Below are 21725 nucleotides of genomic sequence, written 5' to 3'. Positions count from 1 at the left end.
AATATAATATAATATAATTTGAACATTTAAAACATTTGTGACGCGCCATTTCGCGACGCCCTCCCGTTTAGGAAACAAAACCAGTTCTCCCAGAAATTCTGAGCAAACGAAAAACCAAACAAGAACCAGAGAAAATTCCTCACGAGTCCTTCTACTGCTCTGAGCAATCAACGCAACGCAACAAACGCAACTTCTCTCTGCTGTCATTACTAGTCAACACAGGAAACCTAACAAAAGCAAACATTCTACGCAAGAATCCCTGACAGCTGACATTCACACTAACGGTCTCGGTGCTACGTACATATCTACCAGCTTTGTTAATCAATCAAGCCGCTATCCCTTTCTGATACACTCACTCACTCACTCACTAGTCACCACCGCATACATACATAATGCAAATTACTAGTATCAACAATGGTGGTTCACCTAAGCAGGACGAAAACTCCAATGCAAATTTGCTAGGAATGAACCAGGATCAATCATTGCAATATCAACAACTCGATCATGCAGAACAACAAGATCAACAAAGTCCTCCCATTCAAAATGGTCAACAACAACAACAACAACAACCTCCACAACTGCAACAACCAAATCTAAACCAGTTCCAGAATCAATATCAACAGGGCCAATATCAACAACAACCTCAGTATCAACAACAACAATACTACCAACCAATGCCCCAACAGCAATTGCAACAATTGCAACAACAACAGCAGGGATACTCTCAACAGCAACAACCACAACAACAACAGCAACCACAGGACTTTTCCTATCCGCAATCTGCTCAACAGCCATCTCAAGCTGTCAACCAACAACAATTCTCTGATATGATGTACAATCAATTCTTATCTCATTTAGCTAATAAGCAATCGGGTTCTCCAATATCAAATTCTTTGGGATCTGCATCTCATATTAATCCTGCTACTGCTGCTGCTGCTGCCGCTGCCGCCGCTGCTTCAAACCCTAATGCTGCTTCAAACGCTGGTTCTTTCTTAAATCCACCTCTACAGAGATATTTTAATAATAACCAGGGAACTCTTCTAGATAATACCCATCCATCACTATTACAACCTTCCATCCCACTCACTCAACAGCAAGTAGCCCAACAACAGCAACAGCAACAACAACATCGTCAACCTCAACATTCTGTCCAGCAACAACAACAGTTGCTACAGATGCATAATGAACAATTGCAACAGCAACAACAACAACAATTACTATTGCAGCAACAGCAGCAACAACATCAATTGGCTCAACAACAGCAACAAGCTACTCATCATCAACATGTGGGTCATGGACATCCACATCCACATGATCATCAGCAATATACAACAACTATATCCGATGTCCCTGTCCCCAAGAAATTATCTTCCACACAAAGTAGAATTGAAAGAAGAAAACAATTGAAGAAGCAAGGCCCTAAGAGACCTTCATCTGCTTATTTCTTATTTTCAATGTCCATTAGAAATGAATTATTGGAACAATTCCCTGATGCTAAAGTACCTGAATTATCTAAATTAGCCTCAGCAAGATGGAAGGAATTAACTGATGATGAGAAAAAACCATTCTATGAAGAATTTAGAACAAATTGGGAAAAATATAGATTGTTAAGAGACGAATATGAAAAGACTTTACCACCAAAGAGACCATCAGGTCCCTTCATTCAATTCACACAAGAAATTCGTCCCACCATTGTTAAGGAAAATCCTGATAAGAATTTAATTGAAATTACCAAGATTATTGGGGAAAAATGGAGAGAATTGGATCCAGAAAAGAAAGCCGCATACACTGAAACTTACAAGAGAAGATTAAAGGAATGGGAGAAATGTTATCCAGAGGATGAAGATGGGAATATTAGTGTGGATAAGCAAGCTAGTCAAGATTTGAAAAATAGCACTAATTCTACACCTACTTCAACTACTCCAATGGATGCAGCAATTACTCCAACTTCAATGCATGCAGCAGTTGCCGGAACAAACCGTAGTTTACTACACCCATTGCAACCACTTCAACCATCTTCTATTACTGATAGTTCAATCACAAAGATTGAAAATCAATAGAGCAAGTTAATTTTTGTTCATATCAAAGGGGATTATTATTTTTGTATTATTTTGAAAAAATAGAGAAAAAAACAAAAACAAAAAACAAACAGTACAACAAGTTGTATCAAATAGATCATTCATTTCTTCGTGATGGTCCCCTTTTATTAAAAAAAATTGACCAATAATTAATTGTACCATATCTACTATTATAACCTTTTGTATATCTTTATATATTGTATAGTTTGAATAATAACTATCGTGTAACTAACTACCTTATCTCACACTCACTTAATTAACAATGCTCCAAACAATATCCGCAAGAACTAAAGAATTACTGGCAATTTTCTCTCTTGGTAATACGTGTAAACAACAATATACCATATCCGTAATAACAGTCTCCGATATTAACATTTCAGTAATGGATATACCTTCTAATAGCATATTAGAAACAGATACCAATGCATCTCGAGTTACAGGAGGGAACTTTACATGGAATCCAACTTGAAATTGATCCTCTCTATCATTAGAATTGTTTCTTTTGAGATCTCTCAAGATAAAGGATTCTTTGTTCAATTTCTCCCATAAATCACAGAATCGTTTAGATATGAAATCACCAGAATAATGTATCAGCGTTTGCAAACATTCACTGCTAGCTTTCACAATACTATAGTCTGTCCTTACCACGCAGTCCACAATACCATCCCATATTTGAGCAGTTTGTGGCAATAATAAGTTGTGTTGCGTGGATAACATTGGAATCATAAGGTTGATCACTTTCAAGATTTGTATTTGTAATGGCTTGGATGGATGCGTGAGTAATCTATCACCATATCCAAGAATTTGGAGCATGATTTTGTATGCATCTTGTGGAATGGGCGAGACCCATTTTTCTTCTTGTTTCTCTTCCTCTTCCTCTTCATCATTAGCGCCTTTATCCTCATCCTTATCAAATGTTGAATCAACATCTGATTCGTCATCACTGTCTACTTCTCGTAATCTGGAGTCGAAATATTCTTGGAAGTTTCGTGGTTCATTCTCATCGAATGTGTCATCTGACACCTGCGAATCAATATTAGAAGTTTCCCATGTCTTAAGAGCTTCTAGAGCCTGTTCAATGTTTTCAAGACCCCATGGTTTAAAACTACTGGTTATTATGCGTTCATTTGTTATTCTCTTTATGGAATCCATATCACCAACCACCAAATATTCTTTCTTCATTTCTAACAAGATAACTTCAAATAATTGGAAAAATTCTAAACATAATTCAGAATATCCATGGTAAGATTCCAATAATTTAAAAATAGTTTCAATAACATCTTTGAAACTTTGAATAGTTTGAAACCCAGCAATCTTGCAAATTACCATCAGGACAACACTAACATGGTTTATCATCCCTGAATTTAATCTCATCGAAATCGATTCCACCAAATAATCCACATTGTTCAAAATTAACTTATCCACAGATCCATCATAAAGTTCATCCGCAACGGAAAGGGAACAAATTTGGGCAAATTCTCTCACTCGTGCTGAAGAAGATGCCAAATTATCAATAATAATGTATAAATAATCAATCAGTTCGGATTCGAAATCATCTTTCATTATTCGAGATATCAAAGTGATAGAATTTAAGATTATACATATGGCATTTTCTCGATCTTTATCCATGATTTGGCCTTCCAATGAAAATGTTATCTCCTGAAAAAAATCGTTACAATACTCTAAAATTGCAAAGCATGAAGTATCATATTTGATAAGCGGGGAAAAACCATCGATATTAATGAACGAGTCCATATTTGTATCTACCACATGGTTTTCCACAAGCAACTGAGTAGAAGTCCACAATGTCATAGATTTTTCAGTTACAGGGCTTTCTACTCGTTCACTCAATAAATAATCAACAACAGTCTCCAGCTTATTTTCTTTCCGAAGCACTGAACCAAGAGTATTGATAATATTTTGAATAATAACTTCCATTTCCTTGGACACTTGCGGTATTAACTTTTCAGAAGTAGGTAAATATTCAGCTTTACTCACCAGCGTATTAGATCGTATCTCATCAAAGGGTTTCATACCACTTACTATAATATTACTGTTTTGTTCAGCTATCTTTTTTTCCTTTCGCAGTTTTAAAGAATATTGTTTCTCCATAGGAATATATGTTAAACAAGCTACTAATTTGGAAGTAATCTCTAATAGCCAAGCAGGGTTTGATTCTCTTTCTGAGATAATGTTTATTGCAAATCGGAGAGAATTTATCTTTCTGATATTTTCAAATTGTACATAGTCATTTAATTTGTTAACATCATCCATTAAAATATTTTTCAACACGTTTATATGATTGTTTATCAAATAGTTTGGATCCAATCGTAAATCTAGCAAAGTTTTTATAAATAATACTTCGCAATTATTCAAAGACTTTTCACACCTCTCTAGTAATTTGGAAACAAACTCTGCCAATGCTACCTCAATCTGCTTATTTTCTCTTTGAATAAGTTTCGGTATAAAACTTTGTAGAGCAAGTTTGACTTGTCCAGATGTGCCTCTCAACCAACTAGTAGTTCTATGACGATTTTTACCCAAATCTTGAAATTTGGTCTCTTCAATAATCACCTTTGTACCAAGATTACCAAACTCTTCCTCTTCCATATTATCTTCAATGTTCAAGTCTTTTAAATCTGTGATTTTATCAACTAGATTGACTTCCAATATCATATCATCATAAACTACCTGCAAAAGGGACCCCAATAGAGACAGTACCTCGAGTACTACTTTAGAGTGAACAGTTATACCAGGTGCACATAATACTTTCGCAAATGTTGACACATTTCCTGGAAGGACAAATGATAATATTTCTCCATCTTTTATAATATCGTGATATAAAATTCGTAGTGCTCGAATTGCGTGAATTTGCAATGCAGACTCTGTTGGGTTTTCTAGAATAATATCTAGCAAAATGGTAATCCCATGACCGAGACTAAATAATGGAGAACCCTCTTCGTTAAGGAAAAACACATAATGGTATGGCTGTGCTTTTAATGATTTGAAGAATTGGCATAATGTCTTAACTGCTATATTCTTAAACTCACTTGCCCTGTTTTTTAGCTTCTTATTCTCTTTATCAGGACTAATTAAGAATGTAATGAGAGGGAATAATTGCTTTGCCAAAGCCTGCGGGAATGTTCCATCAGAAGACCAACACAGCCGAAGCAAATGGTAAAGTAATAAAATAATTTGTTCTGTTTGCTGGTCACCTAATGCTTTTTGCTTCAATAAACTTGATATGGGTACAAAAATATAATCGGCTAATCTTGTTGATAAGGAACCATCTTGATATTTGGACAATTGACCTTCAAGTTTAATTAATGCACCAAGAAGGTCTTTTGAGTTCGGGTCGAAATTTTCTGTTGGTAGAAATGCAAACCTAGATAATTCGATACACGCTGGTTTCACGTCATTGAAGGCCATAGACTCCATATTCCTGGGTAAATTTGATAGATTGAATCCTCGTCCTATAGATCTCTTAAGCCTTAGTCTCAAATAATGCACACTTTAAGGTGTTGAAGACATGTTACCCGCGGTTGAATAGTTTTTTCAATTTTCCCATTTTAAGTCATCGAATTTTTTCAGTTCTGGATGAAGAATCCATTATAATCATTCATTATTAGCACATATTACTTTATTTCCTTCTACTCTCACAATGAAATAGCTGTTCTATGTCTTATCATCACTTGGTTTTTTTTAATACCTTGAGATTAGCCTTACATTTAAAGTCCATCCCCTGTAAGGGATGTTTGATTCTTCGCCTCTGTTAAAGATACTTGTTCTCCAATGCCCAATAACTTTATTAAACTCTTGGCATAGAGGTTTGGCAGCATTAGTATCTAAGAAATTAGGTCTACCTTCAACAGAAACGAATTTAAAGAGAGATCCTACTGGTGAAGTTTCATTTTCCATTGAGGAATCTGTTAGAGATCAGGATATCTTTATTATATCACAGATTGGTTCTGGTGTTGTCAATGACCGTGTATTGGAATTGTTAATCATGATTAATGCCTCGAAGACAGCATCAGCAAGAAGAATTACTGCTATTATCCCAAATTTTCCTTACACTAGACAAGATAGAAAGAATAAATCTCGTGCCCACATCACCACCAAATTAATGGCAGATATGTTGACTACTGCAAGCTGTGACCATGTTATCACTATGGATATTATGCTTCTCAAATCCATGCGTTTTTTGATGTTCTGTAGATAATCTATATGCTGAGCCAAATGTGGTTCGATATCTTAAAGACAATGCTATATATCATTCACCTGATGCAGGTGGTGCAAAACGTGCAGCCAGTTTAACTGATAGATTAGACTTGAATTTTGCCTTAATTCACAAAGAAAGGGTTAAGGCAAACGAAGTGTCACGAATGGTTCTTGTCGGTAATGTTACGAATAAGATCTGTATAATTGTGGATGATATGGTAGATACATGTGGTACATTAGCAAAGCAGCTGATGTATTATTGGAGAACACAGCCACATCTGTAATTGGTATCGTAACTCATGGAACATTATCGGGAAGAGCTATAGAAAATATCAAAATTCAAGGTTAGACACAGTGGTTTGCACCAATACTGTACCATTTGAACATAAGATGAAATTATGCCCTAAGTTGGATGTTATTGATGTTAGTGGTGTGTTGGCAGGAAGTATTCGTCGTTTGCATAATGGGGGAAATATTTTTTATTTATTTAAGAAGTCGTGGTAATCTAAGTTTTTATTTATTACTTTGTTTATTTCAAAAACAAATTATTCATATTATAACATCAATTACATATTAACCACTATTTTACTATTGGGATTGTTTAATTTATAGGCCGTACTTCTTTGGATCAAATTTCTCCAATGATGTAAGAAGTTCACCTCTTTCACCTAACACTTTATCAACATCACCTAGATAGTTGGTAGCCTCTGGATGAGGTACCCAAATAACATGAGCACCAAAAGCTCTACCAGACTGAACACCTGGGATACCATCTTCAAAGACTAAACAATCTTTAGCTTCAATATTTGAGTGAAATTTTTCATTTAATAGTTTTAGGCCTAATTGCCAGATATCTGGATGTGGTTTACCTCTTCCTTTTGGAATCCTTGGGTCAGAAATCGTGACAATGGCATCAAACAAATCAAATCCATGTGTTAAATGACTAGTCTTGCCTTTGAATTTTGTCTTATTACTTGAAGTGCATAAAGCAATTGGAATACCTTTACCATGTAAATAATTTAGTAGTTCTAATGCACCTGGCAAAAAGGCACATGACCCCCATTTACTACTTTGAATTTCTAAGTTCATACGATCGTAATCTTCCAAGGTGATAGGTAAGTTATAGTGCTCGATAACTCTTCTCCCAGCCTCAGGACCTGGTAATCCTTGTAATCTTATTTTCACATCCCATGTTAATGGACCAGTACTATATCTTGCTAGGATTTCATTTAATGTGATAGTATAGATATCCTCTGTGTTAAGTAGTAAACCATCCATATCGAAAAGGCATGCTTTAACGTTATTACTTCGAAACTATTTTGTTAGTATACTTTTCATCAAGGTTAATTGGTAAAACTGATTTCAAACAAAGAAATCTAGACATACTCTGTAGACTTAGTCATTGTTGAGACTTTGTGAATGTTAAATTTTTTGTCTAGAGGGTTAGTATTGGTTGTCATACCATTTGAAATATTTTTCTCATTGAAGCTCATATGCGTATTTATAAATTTCCGAGCCTCGAACTTTAGCACCTTTGGAGCTTTCAAAAAGACACTATTCCAACATATGACTCAACATCAGTATGCAGAATAATGGAATTATCTCCATCCATAGCTTGTTACTTTATAATCAAAATATGTGTTATTTATAGTATATAATACACGCTTAACTACACATACTACTGATTAAATTGGTGGTAACGGTGTCCTACATACCGGACATTGTAGTTTGTATCCCATCCAGTTCTCTAAACAGTCGGTGTGGAAAATATGATCACAGGGTGTCACCATGTAAGAATGCTGATCTATATTGTGTGTTTCTTCAGCTTCTTCGATATAAACAGGGACTTCTGACATACAAATAGCACAATCTGCAGTGTGTTTAGATGCTCCCTCATGTTTTGCCAAATGCGCTAAGGATACTGGTTTGAAATATATATATCCTTCAGGTATGCTATGTTGTGGTAGGAACCAACGTGCACCTAATATATCCTGCGAATACATGATAGAAAGTTGGAACAGTAACCATAGTGATAGAAAGACAACAAAACGTGGATCTCTATGATGTCTAAATATATTGGACGAGTATGTGAAAACATATACTATAGGCACAGTTCTGATAATTGTAGTACCAATAATGAACTTCCATAATAACGGTGTTTGGTGTTGTCTTCTATTGATTGGAGAATTATTTCTTCTACGTTCTCGTCTTGGTGCCAATCCCTTAATAACATTTCTAAATATTTGAGGAACCCAATATGAATTCAAAATAATTATGCAAATATATTCGAATGTCATTCTTATTTTACGTGGCCAGGAAGTTGAACTCAATATAAGGAAGGTGAAGATTATTAAGGAGAAGAAAAATCTCCCGTATAGACTGGCTCCAATAGAAGCATCATCGGGTATATCTGCATTTGTAACTCTCTCCTCGTCGTTATTTTCAGCATTACCACGTAACAAAGTTATTATACTGACACCACGTTCATTTGCTTGTGATGTGTATATTGAAATAAGATATCTTGTTTCAAAAATCGATGCTAATATAAAGGAGGAAAAGGAACTTAGTATCAAGGGAAGATATAGTTCTGGTAAGACACTTGAAGCAATCAAATAAAGCGTTGCCAACGATCCATCGACTAAGTTAATCATTGAAAAGGAATAGAAGGATATCTTATTGATACTTGAAGGCGTATTGGTGTGCTGCATCTGGCATAATAACAAATAAATCTGACCTGCAAATAAAAGTAATCCTAAAAGGATATGGGAACGAATTGTTTTTACTTTAAGTTCATACCTAACGCCAGAGGCGTCATTAAATTGTAGCTCAACTCCACAATCTGGAGAATAAAGGAGTCCCGACTGAATAGATACTGGTGGTAGTTTCGTTAAATTTACAGGTCTTCCAAGTGGCCAATTTAATTCTTCATCTATTTTTTTCATTTGATCTTTATCAAATTGATTCCAAGGTGCCAACTGAAGGAATACGGTATATTCACATTTCGATAAGGCATTATCATACAGAGTATCCAAATCTCCCATTGTTAGGGTATCAATATAGTTTGAGCCATTCCAATAATCATTGATGAGGGCCTTGGTTTCATTGAATATGGTTTCATCATCACCCTTATCGAGTCCACCGCCAACACTCATATAATGAGGCAAGGAGAAAAGAGAATGGAATTTAGAACTCTGTGACATTGATAATATTCTACCTCTCCTTATATCATAGATAGCAATCGGGTTCATGGTGTGTTTTTCGCTTTCCAATTTATCAAAGAACTCAATTCTTAACCGTAATAATTTCCAGTTTTCGTCCTGGGAATTGAAGAATTTCTTACCATATCCACTGATTGTATCCGACACTTTATTAATATGAGTAATTTGAATGCTTAATTCTCCCTTTTGAAAAGTAACATTATGTAATTCACCATAATTTGGCCAATCAGTGAAATAGGAGTCTCCTTCAGGGGGGTCATCTTGTGCAAAATCTGTAGCAGGTTCGAAATATCTAGGAACCGGCATCCTCAGTTGGCTGTATTCATTATTAGAAACTAGATTAATCTGTCCCATTAAAGTGCTGGTGATGTTTGGCGGATAAAAATTAGTTAGGTTATTATCTGAAACATTCCACACCTTTGTACTAATCTTTTGAATAATTTCGTCTGGTAATAATTCATATGTTTGATTATGTATCCAATTATCATAATCTTTCCCTGCAATTGGGTATGTAGCATTAATGCTGGGATTTGTTATTATATCCTGATAACTGAGTTTTAGACCTGTAATATTTCGAAAATTATCCCTAAATGACATTTTTTGGAACGTTTGATATTCTGACGAAAGATGATCCTTCAGCTTTTCAATTTGATTATATTCGTATTTCGACGACACTCCATTGCCCCCCGGGGATGAAAAGAACAGATAGAGGATCAAAACTATCAGTATTAAAGTGTTACCATTAATCTCCATGATGATATTTTACTTTCTGTTGAACTATAGTCCCTTATAAGAATTTCAAAAGAGGACTATTTCTGTGTACTATTAGTAGGAGGGTGAAGTCTAGCAGGGGTATTCAACTAACTGAAATTGAACCTTTATGGAAGATGCATCTTTAATCTGAGAGCTACCTCGTAAAGTTATCTATTAATATTATGCGCCTTATTATGGATTACGTCATCAATATGGAATAAACCAAATAAAAAGTCAACGCTACAATACATTGCACTTAGTTTGCTAAGTTCAGAGGATGTCCAATTTCCTGGCTATCATGATATTACCACCCAAATATTTAACCAACTGTAAATTCTAGTATTAAAATTCAATTAAAAAGAGTATATCATAATTCATTAAAATAATTATTTTGTTTATAATGTTACACAGAAGATATAATACACCAGTTATTAATACCAACCTAATTCAGAATCATCAAGTAGTTTCCATCCAGTTCTGATAAATTTCTCCAACACTGCATCCTCACCTTGATGCTCTGCACCTTCAGCATGAGTGTCCAATAGATCTTTCATCACAGAATCGTCGTCTGATTCCTCATTGAAACCCATGGAATTATTCTTATTTATTTCATGATCAAATATCTTGAACGGTTTGATCATGTTTAACAGGCTTGTTATCTGCACCATTTCATTCATAGAATTAGATAGCTTCACGACCAAATCTTGTGGTTTGGTTGATGGATCTGTTGATTCGACATTATTTAGAGCGGTGTTACTTCTCATTACTATCCCAATTAAATATGTAGGCATCTGTTTTACTAAATCTGTGATATTATGGACTTCATGTAGAAGAGCTATGGCGAATGGCGAGATTGTACCTCTTGCTAAGTCAGATAGAAATGTACCGTTATCTTGCTTCAAGCCCAACAGTTTTTTATAAAATTCAGCATCATTTGACATCATTGGCGTGGCATCTAATGGTGCGGCCACAGTGGCATTTTGTTGCTCAGCTAGCACGTCGTTTGATCTCATCGGTGGAAATACAGGTCTATATTTGTAATCGATGCTATTAGTTGGGTTTAATCTCATCAATAATGTTAAGATATGTAAAATTGTGGATATTAGTGAGCATAATGAGTCTGTTAATTCTGCACTTAATTCAATTGTTATATTCAATTGTGGCTTTAACTCCTTATTATCTTCACCATTATCATCATTTCTTTCATTTAATGATAAAAGGCAATCTGTAAATAATCTCTTGATAAGTAACAACTTGTGGAACAATTGATGAACGCTACCTTGTTGTGCTTTCAAAATTACTGGATCTGCAAGTACGGCATCTGATGATGTCGACTTCCATAACCATTGTTTAGATGAGTTCTTGGTAAAATAGTGATTGATTGACTTTCTTCCCATAGATATTTCTGTTAATAATTCTCCCAACTTTAAACCATGCAATATCGTTTTCAGCTTAACAGGGTTTTCTTCCACGCTCCATTTTAAATCATCGCCATTTTCAAAGAACTGTTCTGTGGTATTGTTAATTGGAATATTTAATAATTTAGGCCCGCCAAATGTACAACTCTGTAAGGAATCAAATATTATTAAAAGGATGTATAATCTCTTGAAAACTATGGAGTAATGAAATGGTTCTTGCTTATCTTCTTGGAGTGGTGTATTTCCAAAATTTATTTCTTTATCATCGTTAAACAATAACAATTTATACAACTTAAATTCGTTGAATATTGTTACTGACATTCCTAAAACAAAGGAGTTATCATACCCTACCAATGCTAGAATATAATTTAGGAGTATGAATGTGGAAAGATAAATGATTTTGATTTTTGGAGAAATTTTGTCTTTTTTCTCCCTGAATTGAGGGTGAATATCTACAACTTTTTGGAAACATTCGTTTAATGCAGTAATGAATATTGTCTGAATCTCAATATTTGTCTCATCCTTCGATTGGTCATTTGTTTGTTTTTGTGGAGAATTGATTGTTCCACCACCAACGGACTGATTCCCATTAGAACCATTGTTTTCATCATTGGTATTCAATCCATTAGGGAAGTTATCGTAGAAATGACTACCGTTCTTTCTCTTAAGGGCAAGTCTCACTAACAATTCTAATGAGTTTCTAAACCAAAGAATCACGTAATTGTTAACCTCGTGAATATCAGAAATAGGTTGTGTGTTTATTAGTAGTATGTCATTTGTTAATGTCTTTTTATTCAGCGGTATTATAGGGAATCCTGTATGAATAAACTCATAGTAAGTATCAATAATATCCACATCAGAAATTTGACCGTATATTATTGCTGAAGACTGGCCCATGGAAGATGGTGTTGCTGCCATTGACGAACCCATAGATGAAATAGGTGTATCTTTACTTCTAGAATTTGACCTATGATGAACACTACCTCCCGTACTATTGCTACCACGAACGTATTTCTTTTTTGAATTATAGCTTCTCTTGCGCCTTTTCACATTTTTATCTGAAGATTCCATATTGGAATCAAGTTCTAAGGTTCGAGTAGCAGAAGTTGCCTTAGGATTTTCCTCTTCAGGTTTGGTGGTTGGTGCCATGTCAGGTGGATTGGGTATTATTCCTGTTGGTTCAGGATTAGAAATTTGAGATATGTGATGTTGTTGTAATGAAGACGATTTTGGATTCGATGGAGCATTTGGATACACTGGAGCTGTACTTGGGGACATTGCTTCACTGGCAATGGAACCATGTCTTGATTGGAATCCATTAGCTGCAAACTGACCAAAAGAGGAAGGTGACGCCGGCTGCTGTTGCGAAAATTGAGAATAAGGATACAATGGTTGCTGTTGTGTTTGGTTGTTCCCCACTGTTGCACCGCTGTTGTTACTAGGATTTTGTGATATATTTGGAGGGGGCAGTTGTGGTTGTCCCAGTAATAAAGTGTTTGAAGGTTTCCGTAATAAAGATGGGATTGAGCTTGATCTTCGACTTTGTTCCTCAGGGTCCTCAGTTGGGCCCAATGAGCTTGAATTCTTTATGAAGGACCAATATCCTGCGCTAGCACCACTAGTACTTCCTCCTGAATTGGTAGGATTATTTGCATTTGTATTATTGCTGGGTGATTGTTGTGTAGGATTATACAGTAGTTGTTCTTGATTGTTTAATGGTCTTACCGATATATCACTTGCCAATGAATCAATGGATCCTCTTCTCTGATACTGAAATTCATGATACGGAACTTTCCAGAATTGTTGTTGACCCAAATTCATTAAATTTGTTGCTGAGCCGTTATTATGATTGGTTAAATTATTAGTCGTGTTGTTATTTGTGGCATTTATAGTGGACCCTGGTTGTGAAATATGGGTTAATGGTGGCAATAAGATAGAACCCGATCTTGAAGGTGTGATAGGAGGAATTGACGATGCAGAATTTCTATTCATGTCTCGTTCCGTCTCGTAATTTTGGCTCTTATTATGATTAATATCCGTCTCATGTGTAGTTTGAGGTGTTGATTTGGAATGGTTTCTTGTATATCCTTTAGAGGGGCCTCTCTTCAACGGTACCCTTTCAAAAGTACATTTTTCTCCATTTCTTTGACAATTGGAACACAAAGTTTTCTCTTCACTAAAATCACACTTGATCTTCTTCTTACGACATTGATCGCAGGCACGTGAGGCCTTGGTTCTCTTCTTCTGAGACGAACTATTGGAAGCAGCGTTAGTCCCTGCAGCAGAGATGGAATGACGACGATCCATATGAATTTGAGATCCTTCCATGATTGCCTTCTCAGGAGATGAAGAATTTGTGGTATGATTTCCAATCTCTGGGCCTGCCAAACTAGTCTTTGGATCACTCATTGCATTGGAAAGGGAATATATGGCAGTCATCTGTTGGTTATGAGATCAAACAAAATTTTGAAACGTTATCTATTGGTGTTTGAAGGAACGGAATAATTTCTGGGGTGAACCGACACTGTAAATATGTGATGTTGGAGATAAATAGTACGCTATATGGATACACGATGATGAGAGCACTCTGCGTCGATTACCACGTTCCGAATAGGGCGATTGATCGGTGTTGTTTGGAATGAACAGTGCAGTCCGTGTTTATTTACGTCGAATTGCAATTCTAGTTTCTCCAGACATCGTCCATAGCAATTTCCATTTTTCCTTTTGGGCGAAAAAGCAAACAAATAGATCAGAATATGCAGCGCAAGGTCCTCAGAAACAGCCGCAGAAAACAGAAATGTTTTTCCGTACGACCCCGCAATGGTACGTAAGCATTATCAGTATTGTTTTGTTCTGTACATAAGTAACTTATAACATGATTTATATACACTATTATACGTCCGGGCAATCACTGGTCGGCAAAGGGGTCCTTTGGAGGTGCCGGTGGAGCTTCATCGTCTGTGAAATTGAAATCCAAGTCATCCTGCTGTGGTTGTCCCTTGGTGCCCAATTGAGGTGTTGCGTTGGAGGCCGCCTGGGTGCCTTGTGGATGACCGCGTCCTTGCTCTTCATCTGTGATGATACTGACATTGTCATCATCTTCGTCAAGATGTTCTGCTAGGGATTGCATATCACTTAAATCGAAATCAGCAACGTTTTCTGGATCCGTAGGCAATTGTTGTGAAACGGCCAACATGTAAGATGTATCAGTTGGTCTCCAAATAAATGCAATGATAACAAAGACAATGTAGTAGACAAGCGTAGGCCAGAAATCAGTGAAAAAGAATCTTGATCTCCAATTCTTTTCGATCGTTTCAAGTTGGTTTAAACCAAGGAAAATCACAGAGGTCACCACACAACCACCAAGCATACAAATTAATGACGCGTAGATGATAAATAACAATCTCTTGTACATGTTCAATTTGACCACTTGTCTTTGATCCTTCAAATATGCTACGGTCTTAGTCATAGACCTCAATACCATGAAATAGAATACAAACAAACAAAGAGCCATTGGGATAAGAGTAATTAAAATCAATGGAGAAGGATCTTGAGGGTCTTCTAAGTAACTTTGAATTAAAAAGGCAATACACCAACAGTAACTAAAGACTGCATAATATTGACAACGTCTCATTAGAGTCTTGTTTAATTTGGGGTAAACAATACCATAACCTAAAGAAACGATTAATAACATGAAGAAAGAGAACGTAATCTTACCTGCAGTAAGTATGGATAGGAATACCATGTATACTTTAATCCCAGCAGTATCACCCTTTTCATTTTTCAAATCATAGTAGGCCCAAACAAAAATGGTTTCGACAGTTAAAAAGATGAAGAACGCAAGTAGATACTTGTGTAAGGGTAACAATTCATGCTTGTGTTTCCAGACGGCAAATGAATATAGACACATTGCAACCACGTACGCAACTGCTAATAATCCATATAATGGTAATTTATTAATTTCAGATCCAGCTAAATTACCATAGGCATTTCTGAAATTGACCATTGCCTTGAATTTGGTATCACTTGCACTTGTAAAGACAGTAACACAGTAGAATCCAGTTTTTTTTACTGGATATTTCACATCATGCAAACCTAAATCTTTTTGCGAGAATGTCATAACAGGGTTGACAAGACTAGTATTAGTCTTTGTGAAAGGATTATAAACAACATCATTCACAATAAATTCATCTCTATTAGATTCATCACAGTAACCTAAGTCAATAGTATAATCATCACATGTATAATACATATCACCACTTGGTAGTTTCACCCCTAGATGAATATAATCTTGGAAGTCATAGATGGCAACAATAACACCGGAGTCGTCCTCATTATCATTCTTAATATTCAATTTCTTCAAATTGAAAGAAATGAACGGATCCATCTTGCCACCCCAATCTTCCTTAGAGTACATCCCTGAACATATCTGATAATCATCTTGATTGACGGATTCTTTGTTGGCTAACACAGTATTGCTACAAAAGAAAAACGTGGCTATTAGTAGAGCGATAAAAGATCGGCAATTTGGACCGTGCGAATTCTTATTATAAATCGATACCATCTTGTATGAAGTCCTTCTATCGTAGTGTTTGTGATTTTTCACGGTATATTCGACTAGCAATTGGATAAGACTTCTGTCACTGCAACGTTAAAAAGTGTCCTGTTGTCTGTGGATTTCCCTCCTTACCAAAAATATTTCGCTATTTTTTCGAGTTTCCACCACGCAATAAAACTTCCCCTATAAAAAATACCCGCAATCGATGCAGGGACGCTGTGGTGCCCGGGTGCAATATAGACGTTTCTATGTAAGTTTATGTTAATGTTATATTATTCCTGCTATTATGGTCTACATATGTAGTTGCACTAATTTTGGAGGGCATTTAGACGCTCCTTCATCTCTCTGAGCATCTTGTCTGCTTCCTCGTCTACTTGGTCTTCCGGAATCTCCTTTTCCTCCTCCTCGTGTGCTGGTAATTCTGTCGTTGGTACGTTGTTGATCTTTTCGAACTTCTCATTAGTGTATTGTTCGACGATTTTATTGACTTCAGCATCCACTTCTTCATCTAACTCTTCACTTTCCATTACAGAATCCATTGTTTCATCCACCATTTCGCTAATAATTCCCGATTTCATCAGCTCTTTTTCTAGTTCAATCATGGTTCCTTGCAATTCAGGTAAACGAACTAAGGAATTCACCTCTCTCATCAAGCCAGTACTTTCTGCCATTTTATCTGACATCGTTTTCAATCGTAGAGCCTCGTCAATCTGTCTTGACACGGAAGTCAATTGAACCTTGGACGAATACATCCTAGTGTATTGCTTATTAATCTGATATAACTCCCTAGCATATATTCTTACTGTTTTTATATCATTCTTCTTCGCCGCACGTTTAATGAGCTGTTGCGTCTTATTTTGCAGGTTCGTCAAATCTCGTAGGGACTTTTCCAAAGCCCTATTATTCTTCCTTAAAACAGCTTTTATCCTTCTTTGTTGTTCCTTAGGGTCTGGCCCCCATATCGTCTTCTTAATGTAATCCATATTAGTATGAAAAACTTCTCTATATCTGGGTCATTCGGTTCCTTTAACGGTAAATACGTCCATGTCTAACTGGTATTCTCATGACATTCCTTTTTGTTAGCAATTAATTGGAAGCACATGACCTAATCATTGTCACATGTAAGGAATAAATGGTTTAAGTTTTTATAAAAATAATCCGATATAGTGTAACGGCTATCACATCACGCTTTCACCGTGGAGACCGGGGTTCGACTCCCCGTATCGGAGCTTTCTTTTTTGGTTTTATAAGGCTTCTTTTTGGTTGAGTTTGGATTATGATTGAATAAATTGTGTTATTAATTCTGATATTTTAGAATATTTACTTATTAAATTATAAAGTTCAGAAACTCTATCCCTTACTTTTTCTTTTGGCATTGCTATGTTTTTTCGTTTTCATCATCGTGGCATCCCGTACACCTAATATGGTCACGGTTGTGTCTTTTATGTTTCTTCAGCCCATTTACTTCATCATCCCCCAGAGTAGTATCGGACGAAAGTTTAGTAGCCAGTTCTAGTAACTCATTGCTTAGAGATATTTTCCTTAATTCATTTTCTTGTTTTAAAAGAGTTTTCTTCCTTAATTCTTCCACTTGATCCTCAAGATTTTTTATTTCTAAACTTTCTCTGGTAATGATATCATCGTCGTCGTCGTCAGTTAAACGCCAATGATCATGTCGCTCTTTCTGACGACTATTCCCTGTCTTAGCTCCGAATTTGTCTTCTGACAAGTATTCTATCAAAGTGTCCAATTTTTTGTTTAATACTTCTGCTGACCCTTTTCTAAGATCTGTATTGTTTGATTCAGTAGTGTCCTTAAATGTATGCCCTCTCTTGGGTATGAAAATGTCATCAGTATTTTCATCATCACCCTTTCTAGTTTTTTGAGAATATTTCAAGTCACCGGCAACACTAGTAGTTCTTAGGTCATTAGTTAGTCTTTCATTTATATCTATTAGTTTTTCATTCTCCAATTCCAACTCAATTTTTTCCCTTTCCAACTTATTGTTCAAATTTGTGTATTTAATTAGTTTGCTCTGTAAGGATTCCGTCAATCTTCCATATCTATCAAGCTCATCCTCACGATCCCTTAATGTCTTCTTCAATTGTCTATTCATGTCGATCAATTCATTGATGGCATCATTGGAGAGTCTTGATTCTTCGGGCAGAAGTTCATCAGTCTTACGTAAACCATATCTAGCATATTTCTCAGTACCGTACCTTTGTGGTGTTGGTGAGATGTTACCTCTTCTATCCCTAAACATATGAGCCTCACCTTTCTCTTCCATTAAAGACAATGTTTTCCATAATGTAAACAAACAGTCAGATATCTATACAAGTTAAGTGCGTAGTGAAACATGAAAAATTACGACGCGTCAAATTTCTCATCAAGCAATGAGCGCGAACTAATATCTATGTAGAGAGAACTTTGGTTTAGTAAGGATAAAGAGGATGTAGGTTGTTGTAATGAACTTATGTTTTTTGAAATATGAGTATGTAATTTTACAATCTGGATTTTAATAAAACTAATAATCCAGAGGTATATTTTACGTAATGTATGACATGACGTAGGCTAATGAGTAAAATAAAAGAAAATCGTTTAATTTTGCACATCTGTAGATGGTGCCGTTGAATTTTTAGGTGTCGTGCTTTCAAGTTCTACACTTATCTTGTTCACCTCCAATCTCGGGAGCAAAGTTTTCTTTCCATCATATTTTAATCCATTGTTCCCTGGAGAGTCGTCTATATGTTGTGGTGGGACAATATTGGAAAGGTGAGGAAGTGTAGTAGCAGTGGTATTTGCACTTGCACTTGCACTTGCACTTGATGCTGTACTCGTTAAAATAATGTGATCATTATTAATAGTTCTTACCTCTGGACCAATTGGTGGAGAATAACTTCTCGTTATATTTGGCAATACGGGTAGTTGTTTTACATTATTATTTGGATTTATTAATGGAGGTGAGTTAGTATAGCGTTGGTATATTGGAGCAGGGCTTGGTGTCTGTAATGTGGCCATGGAAGGGTGGATATTTTCGGTCATGCGAACCGGTTGATAAAGTTGACGGTCCTCCAAATTAGTAGTGTTGTTATTATTGCTATTGGCATTGATATTAATGGTATTTGGGATTGGTGTTTCTATAAGTGGTTGCGGTTGAGGAGTAACCTGGGTAACGAACCCATTCATTAATACCATTGATTCCCTTTGCGAAAGTTGCGGTAATTGACTCAAGATAGAATTAATATCCTTTACAAATAGCGGGTACAACAAATCCACAATTTTCTCCCTCTTAGCCATCATTAAAGCTCTATCAAAGGGAATCCATACACCTTTCAAATGCATGGACCCAATCTTGATGACGCTTCTTACCTTTTCTGCCCTCAGTATCCCGTCTCTTCTTCCTCGGGTCATCTTTGTCACATTAAGTAATTTCGTACCGTTAATCATATCATTATCAGCTCTTCTAACGACAGCGACACCGTTACATTCCACTTGATAACAAAGAGTTCTTTCATCCTCCCACATTGTAGTAATGACTCTTGGGATATGTTTCTTAACTTCTAATGAATCATTGGTTCCATCTTTACTCTGATCGGGCTTTTCTACTGGAATAAATGGTTCCGTTAAATTAGTCACTCTATTTCTCAATTCTGGTAGTTCAGAGAGGGATATAGAGTTGGAAGTCACTAGTTGAGTAGTTGGTGCGCTACCATAAATTGGTAGTGACTGTCGTTGTTGTGGAGGCTGTGCTTGTTGTTGCTGTTGTTGTGGTGGTGGTGGTGGTTGTGCTTGCATAATCTGAGATTGTACCAAAGATGGAGAAGGTGAAGTCGATTGAATTACTGGATTATAGTAATAATACTGCTGTGGTAATTGGTAATTTTGAGTGGCTGAAATTTGTGATTGAGGTGGATAGTAGCCATAAACTGGGTACCCTGTTGAGTTTATGGGCATATTAACGATGTATGGTTGATGATATGGTTGAGGATATCGCCATTGTTCAGCGTTATCATATTGAGGGAGAGCAACTTGTGGACGTTGGTTATTAATGGTGGGGAACAACATCGCTGATTTCATCTGCGTTTGAGCTTGCGTAGATAACTGAATCGATGGTTTATCATCCTCGTTTGTTTCCTGGGAAGTTTGACCTTTCTGAGACTCCATAATATTGGTGTAAGTCTGTCTGTGGGATCAGTATGAAGAGTTTTCTGTTTCAACCTGTGATAAGAAGAGAGATTTCCTAGTGATGCGGTAATTCTGTGATTTTTCAATCTTTGTCTTCAAGAGAAAAGAATAGTATGATGATCTGGACAATTTAATTATTCTATCTAAGTTGCTGGTAGTTGTTAACAAGAGTTATTAAGGCAAGAAGCAAGAGGTGAGTGATCATTTTTTCTCATCAAATTATCAATGGATGGGTATCATCGAGAATTCAGCTGGCGAGCGATGCGGATGACAAAAAGCATTGGACAGATATGCAGCAAATCTTTGCCGATTGCCAGTCCTGCGAATTTCCCCCGCCCTGCAAAAAAACCGTTGTTTTGGAGTCTCGAGGCTCGAGTGTGGGAACGAACCATGGCATCGAGGACAAAAGCTTAGGCAGTTCAACGGTACCTGCAACGGTTGCATGTGCAGCAAATTTTTTTGATTTAAGGTTTACCACCGCTGCCACATACACGCATACCCGTGTACATTGATGTGTACATCGCGAGAACAGGAAGGATCGCTAATACGAATGCGGAAGGAAAATACCCGTACGTACCGGTGGTGTTTCCACCATACCCTATTTTGTTTTAGGAACATTCCACATTGGATCTCCCATTATGTAAACATGGTTTTCCTTCAGAACCACAAGTCCCAGGAAAATCCAGGACGGGGTAAGCAAATTTAAGCTTTTAGATTTGAAAAATTTTCAGCATTTCAAGGAAAAGAGGCAGGGCATGGTTTCGTTTCCAAGGAAATATCCGTCTGTGCTAACGGCAAATTCCTTCATGCGTGACATTCTTAACCTCAAGACGACTTCTCGCACGGAATGTGCTGCCTGTACACCACGTCCAGCACGTGCACTTCAACACAGTCTCGAACAGGCAAAATGAGCCTCTGTCTCTTCTCCTGCGGCACATGCTCTAGAACAATGAACCAATCATTACATCACCATAAAGCTTATTTGCCAAGGTATCAAGGAACAAACTCTAACGCTATTATTATCTCGAGCCTTATGACTTGCGGAATTTGGCACAACTGTGGAACCTTGCACTTACAGCTAACGACGTACGTGCGTCCGTATTCTTGTCTTTTCAATTACGTAAGTACACACCTAATTTTTTGGCTTTGGCTTTTGTTAGTAAACAACCCATAGGGGGAGTAGTGAGATTTTTTAACCTTTTCAGAAGCAAAGAACCGGCATTTATTTCCATTGGCTGACTCAAGAGGAAATATATTTTTGAACAACCAGTGCAGTGCAGGTAATGTACTTCTCCAT

General features: G+C 36.5%; 9 protein-coding genes and 1 non-coding gene across 10 annotated transcripts; 2 read left to right on the top strand and 8 right to left on the bottom strand.

Annotated features, from left to right (window-relative positions):
* Nucleotides 1-392: 392 nt before the first annotated feature.
* IXR1 (DNA-binding transcription repressor IXR1) lies at nt 393-2060 on the top strand (the record flags this gene model as incomplete). Its single annotated transcript, XM_003673376.1, has 1 exon — nt 393-2060. The coding sequence occupies one exon, from the start codon at nt 393-395 to the stop codon at nt 2058-2060; it is 1668 nt and encodes a 555-aa protein (XP_003673424.1).
* Nucleotides 2061-2330: 270 nt separating this feature from the next.
* Nucleotides 2331-5516, bottom strand: TTI1 (Tti1p; the record flags this gene model as incomplete). Its single annotated transcript, XM_003673375.1, has 1 exon — nt 2331-5516. The coding sequence occupies one exon, from the start codon at nt 5514-5516 to the stop codon at nt 2331-2333; it is 3186 nt and encodes a 1061-aa protein (XP_003673423.1).
* Nucleotides 5517-6902: 1386 nt separating this feature from the next.
* NCAS0A04770 (haloacid dehalogenase superfamily protein) lies at nt 6903-7574 on the bottom strand (the record flags this gene model as incomplete). The annotated part of the gene is made up of 1 exon (XM_003673374.1): nt 6903-7574. The coding sequence occupies one exon, from the start codon at nt 7572-7574 to the stop codon at nt 6903-6905; it is 672 nt and encodes a 223-aa protein (XP_003673422.1).
* Nucleotides 7575-7981: 407 nt separating this feature from the next.
* Nucleotides 7982-10267, bottom strand: TUL1 (ubiquitin-protein ligase TUL1; the record flags this gene model as incomplete). Its single annotated transcript, XM_003673373.1, has 1 exon — nt 7982-10267. The coding sequence occupies one exon, from the start codon at nt 10265-10267 to the stop codon at nt 7982-7984; it is 2286 nt and encodes a 761-aa protein (XP_003673421.1).
* Nucleotides 10268-10698: 431 nt separating this feature from the next.
* On the bottom strand, nt 10699-14124 carry RGT1 (Rgt1p; the record flags this gene model as incomplete). The annotated part of the gene is made up of 1 exon (XM_003673372.1): nt 10699-14124. The coding sequence occupies one exon, from the start codon at nt 14122-14124 to the stop codon at nt 10699-10701; it is 3426 nt and encodes a 1141-aa protein (XP_003673420.1).
* Nucleotides 14125-14593: 469 nt separating this feature from the next.
* PTM1 (Ptm1p) lies at nt 14594-16249 on the bottom strand (the record flags this gene model as incomplete). Its single annotated transcript, XM_003673371.1, has 1 exon — nt 14594-16249. One exon carries the CDS (start codon nt 16247-16249, stop codon nt 14594-14596), a length of 1656 nt encoding a protein of 551 aa, XP_003673419.1.
* A 302-nt stretch (nt 16250-16551) lies between these two features.
* VPS24 (ESCRT-III subunit protein VPS24) lies at nt 16552-17226 on the bottom strand (the record flags this gene model as incomplete). Its single annotated transcript, XM_003673370.1, has 1 exon — nt 16552-17226. The coding sequence occupies one exon, from the start codon at nt 17224-17226 to the stop codon at nt 16552-16554; it is 675 nt and encodes a 224-aa protein (XP_003673418.1).
* Nucleotides 17227-17400: 174 nt separating this feature from the next.
* NCAS0Atrna9E lies at nt 17401-17472 on the top strand. Its single transcript has one exon. It is a non-coding gene; the product is annotated as a tRNA-Glu (tRNA).
* A 149-nt stretch (nt 17473-17621) lies between these two features.
* On the bottom strand, nt 17622-18530 carry SPC42 (Spc42p; the record flags this gene model as incomplete). The annotated part of the gene is made up of 1 exon (XM_003673369.1): nt 17622-18530. One exon carries the CDS (start codon nt 18528-18530, stop codon nt 17622-17624), a length of 909 nt encoding a protein of 302 aa, XP_003673417.1.
* A 311-nt stretch (nt 18531-18841) lies between these two features.
* On the bottom strand, nt 18842-20407 carry PHD1 (Phd1p; the record flags this gene model as incomplete). Its single annotated transcript, XM_003673368.1, has 1 exon — nt 18842-20407. The coding sequence occupies one exon, from the start codon at nt 20405-20407 to the stop codon at nt 18842-18844; it is 1566 nt and encodes a 521-aa protein (XP_003673416.1).
* Between the last annotated feature and the right edge of the window lie 1318 nt (nt 20408-21725).

The sequence above is a fragment of the Naumovozyma castellii genome, chromosome 1 (genome assembly GCF_000237345.1).
Source record: "Naumovozyma castellii chromosome 1, complete genome".
In the NCBI taxonomy this organism is placed as follows: Eukaryota; Fungi; Ascomycota; class Saccharomycetes; order Saccharomycetales; family Saccharomycetaceae; genus Naumovozyma; species Naumovozyma castellii.
The sequence above is the reverse complement of the archived record's forward strand: the minus strand, read 5'-3'. Positions and strand labels throughout refer to the sequence as shown.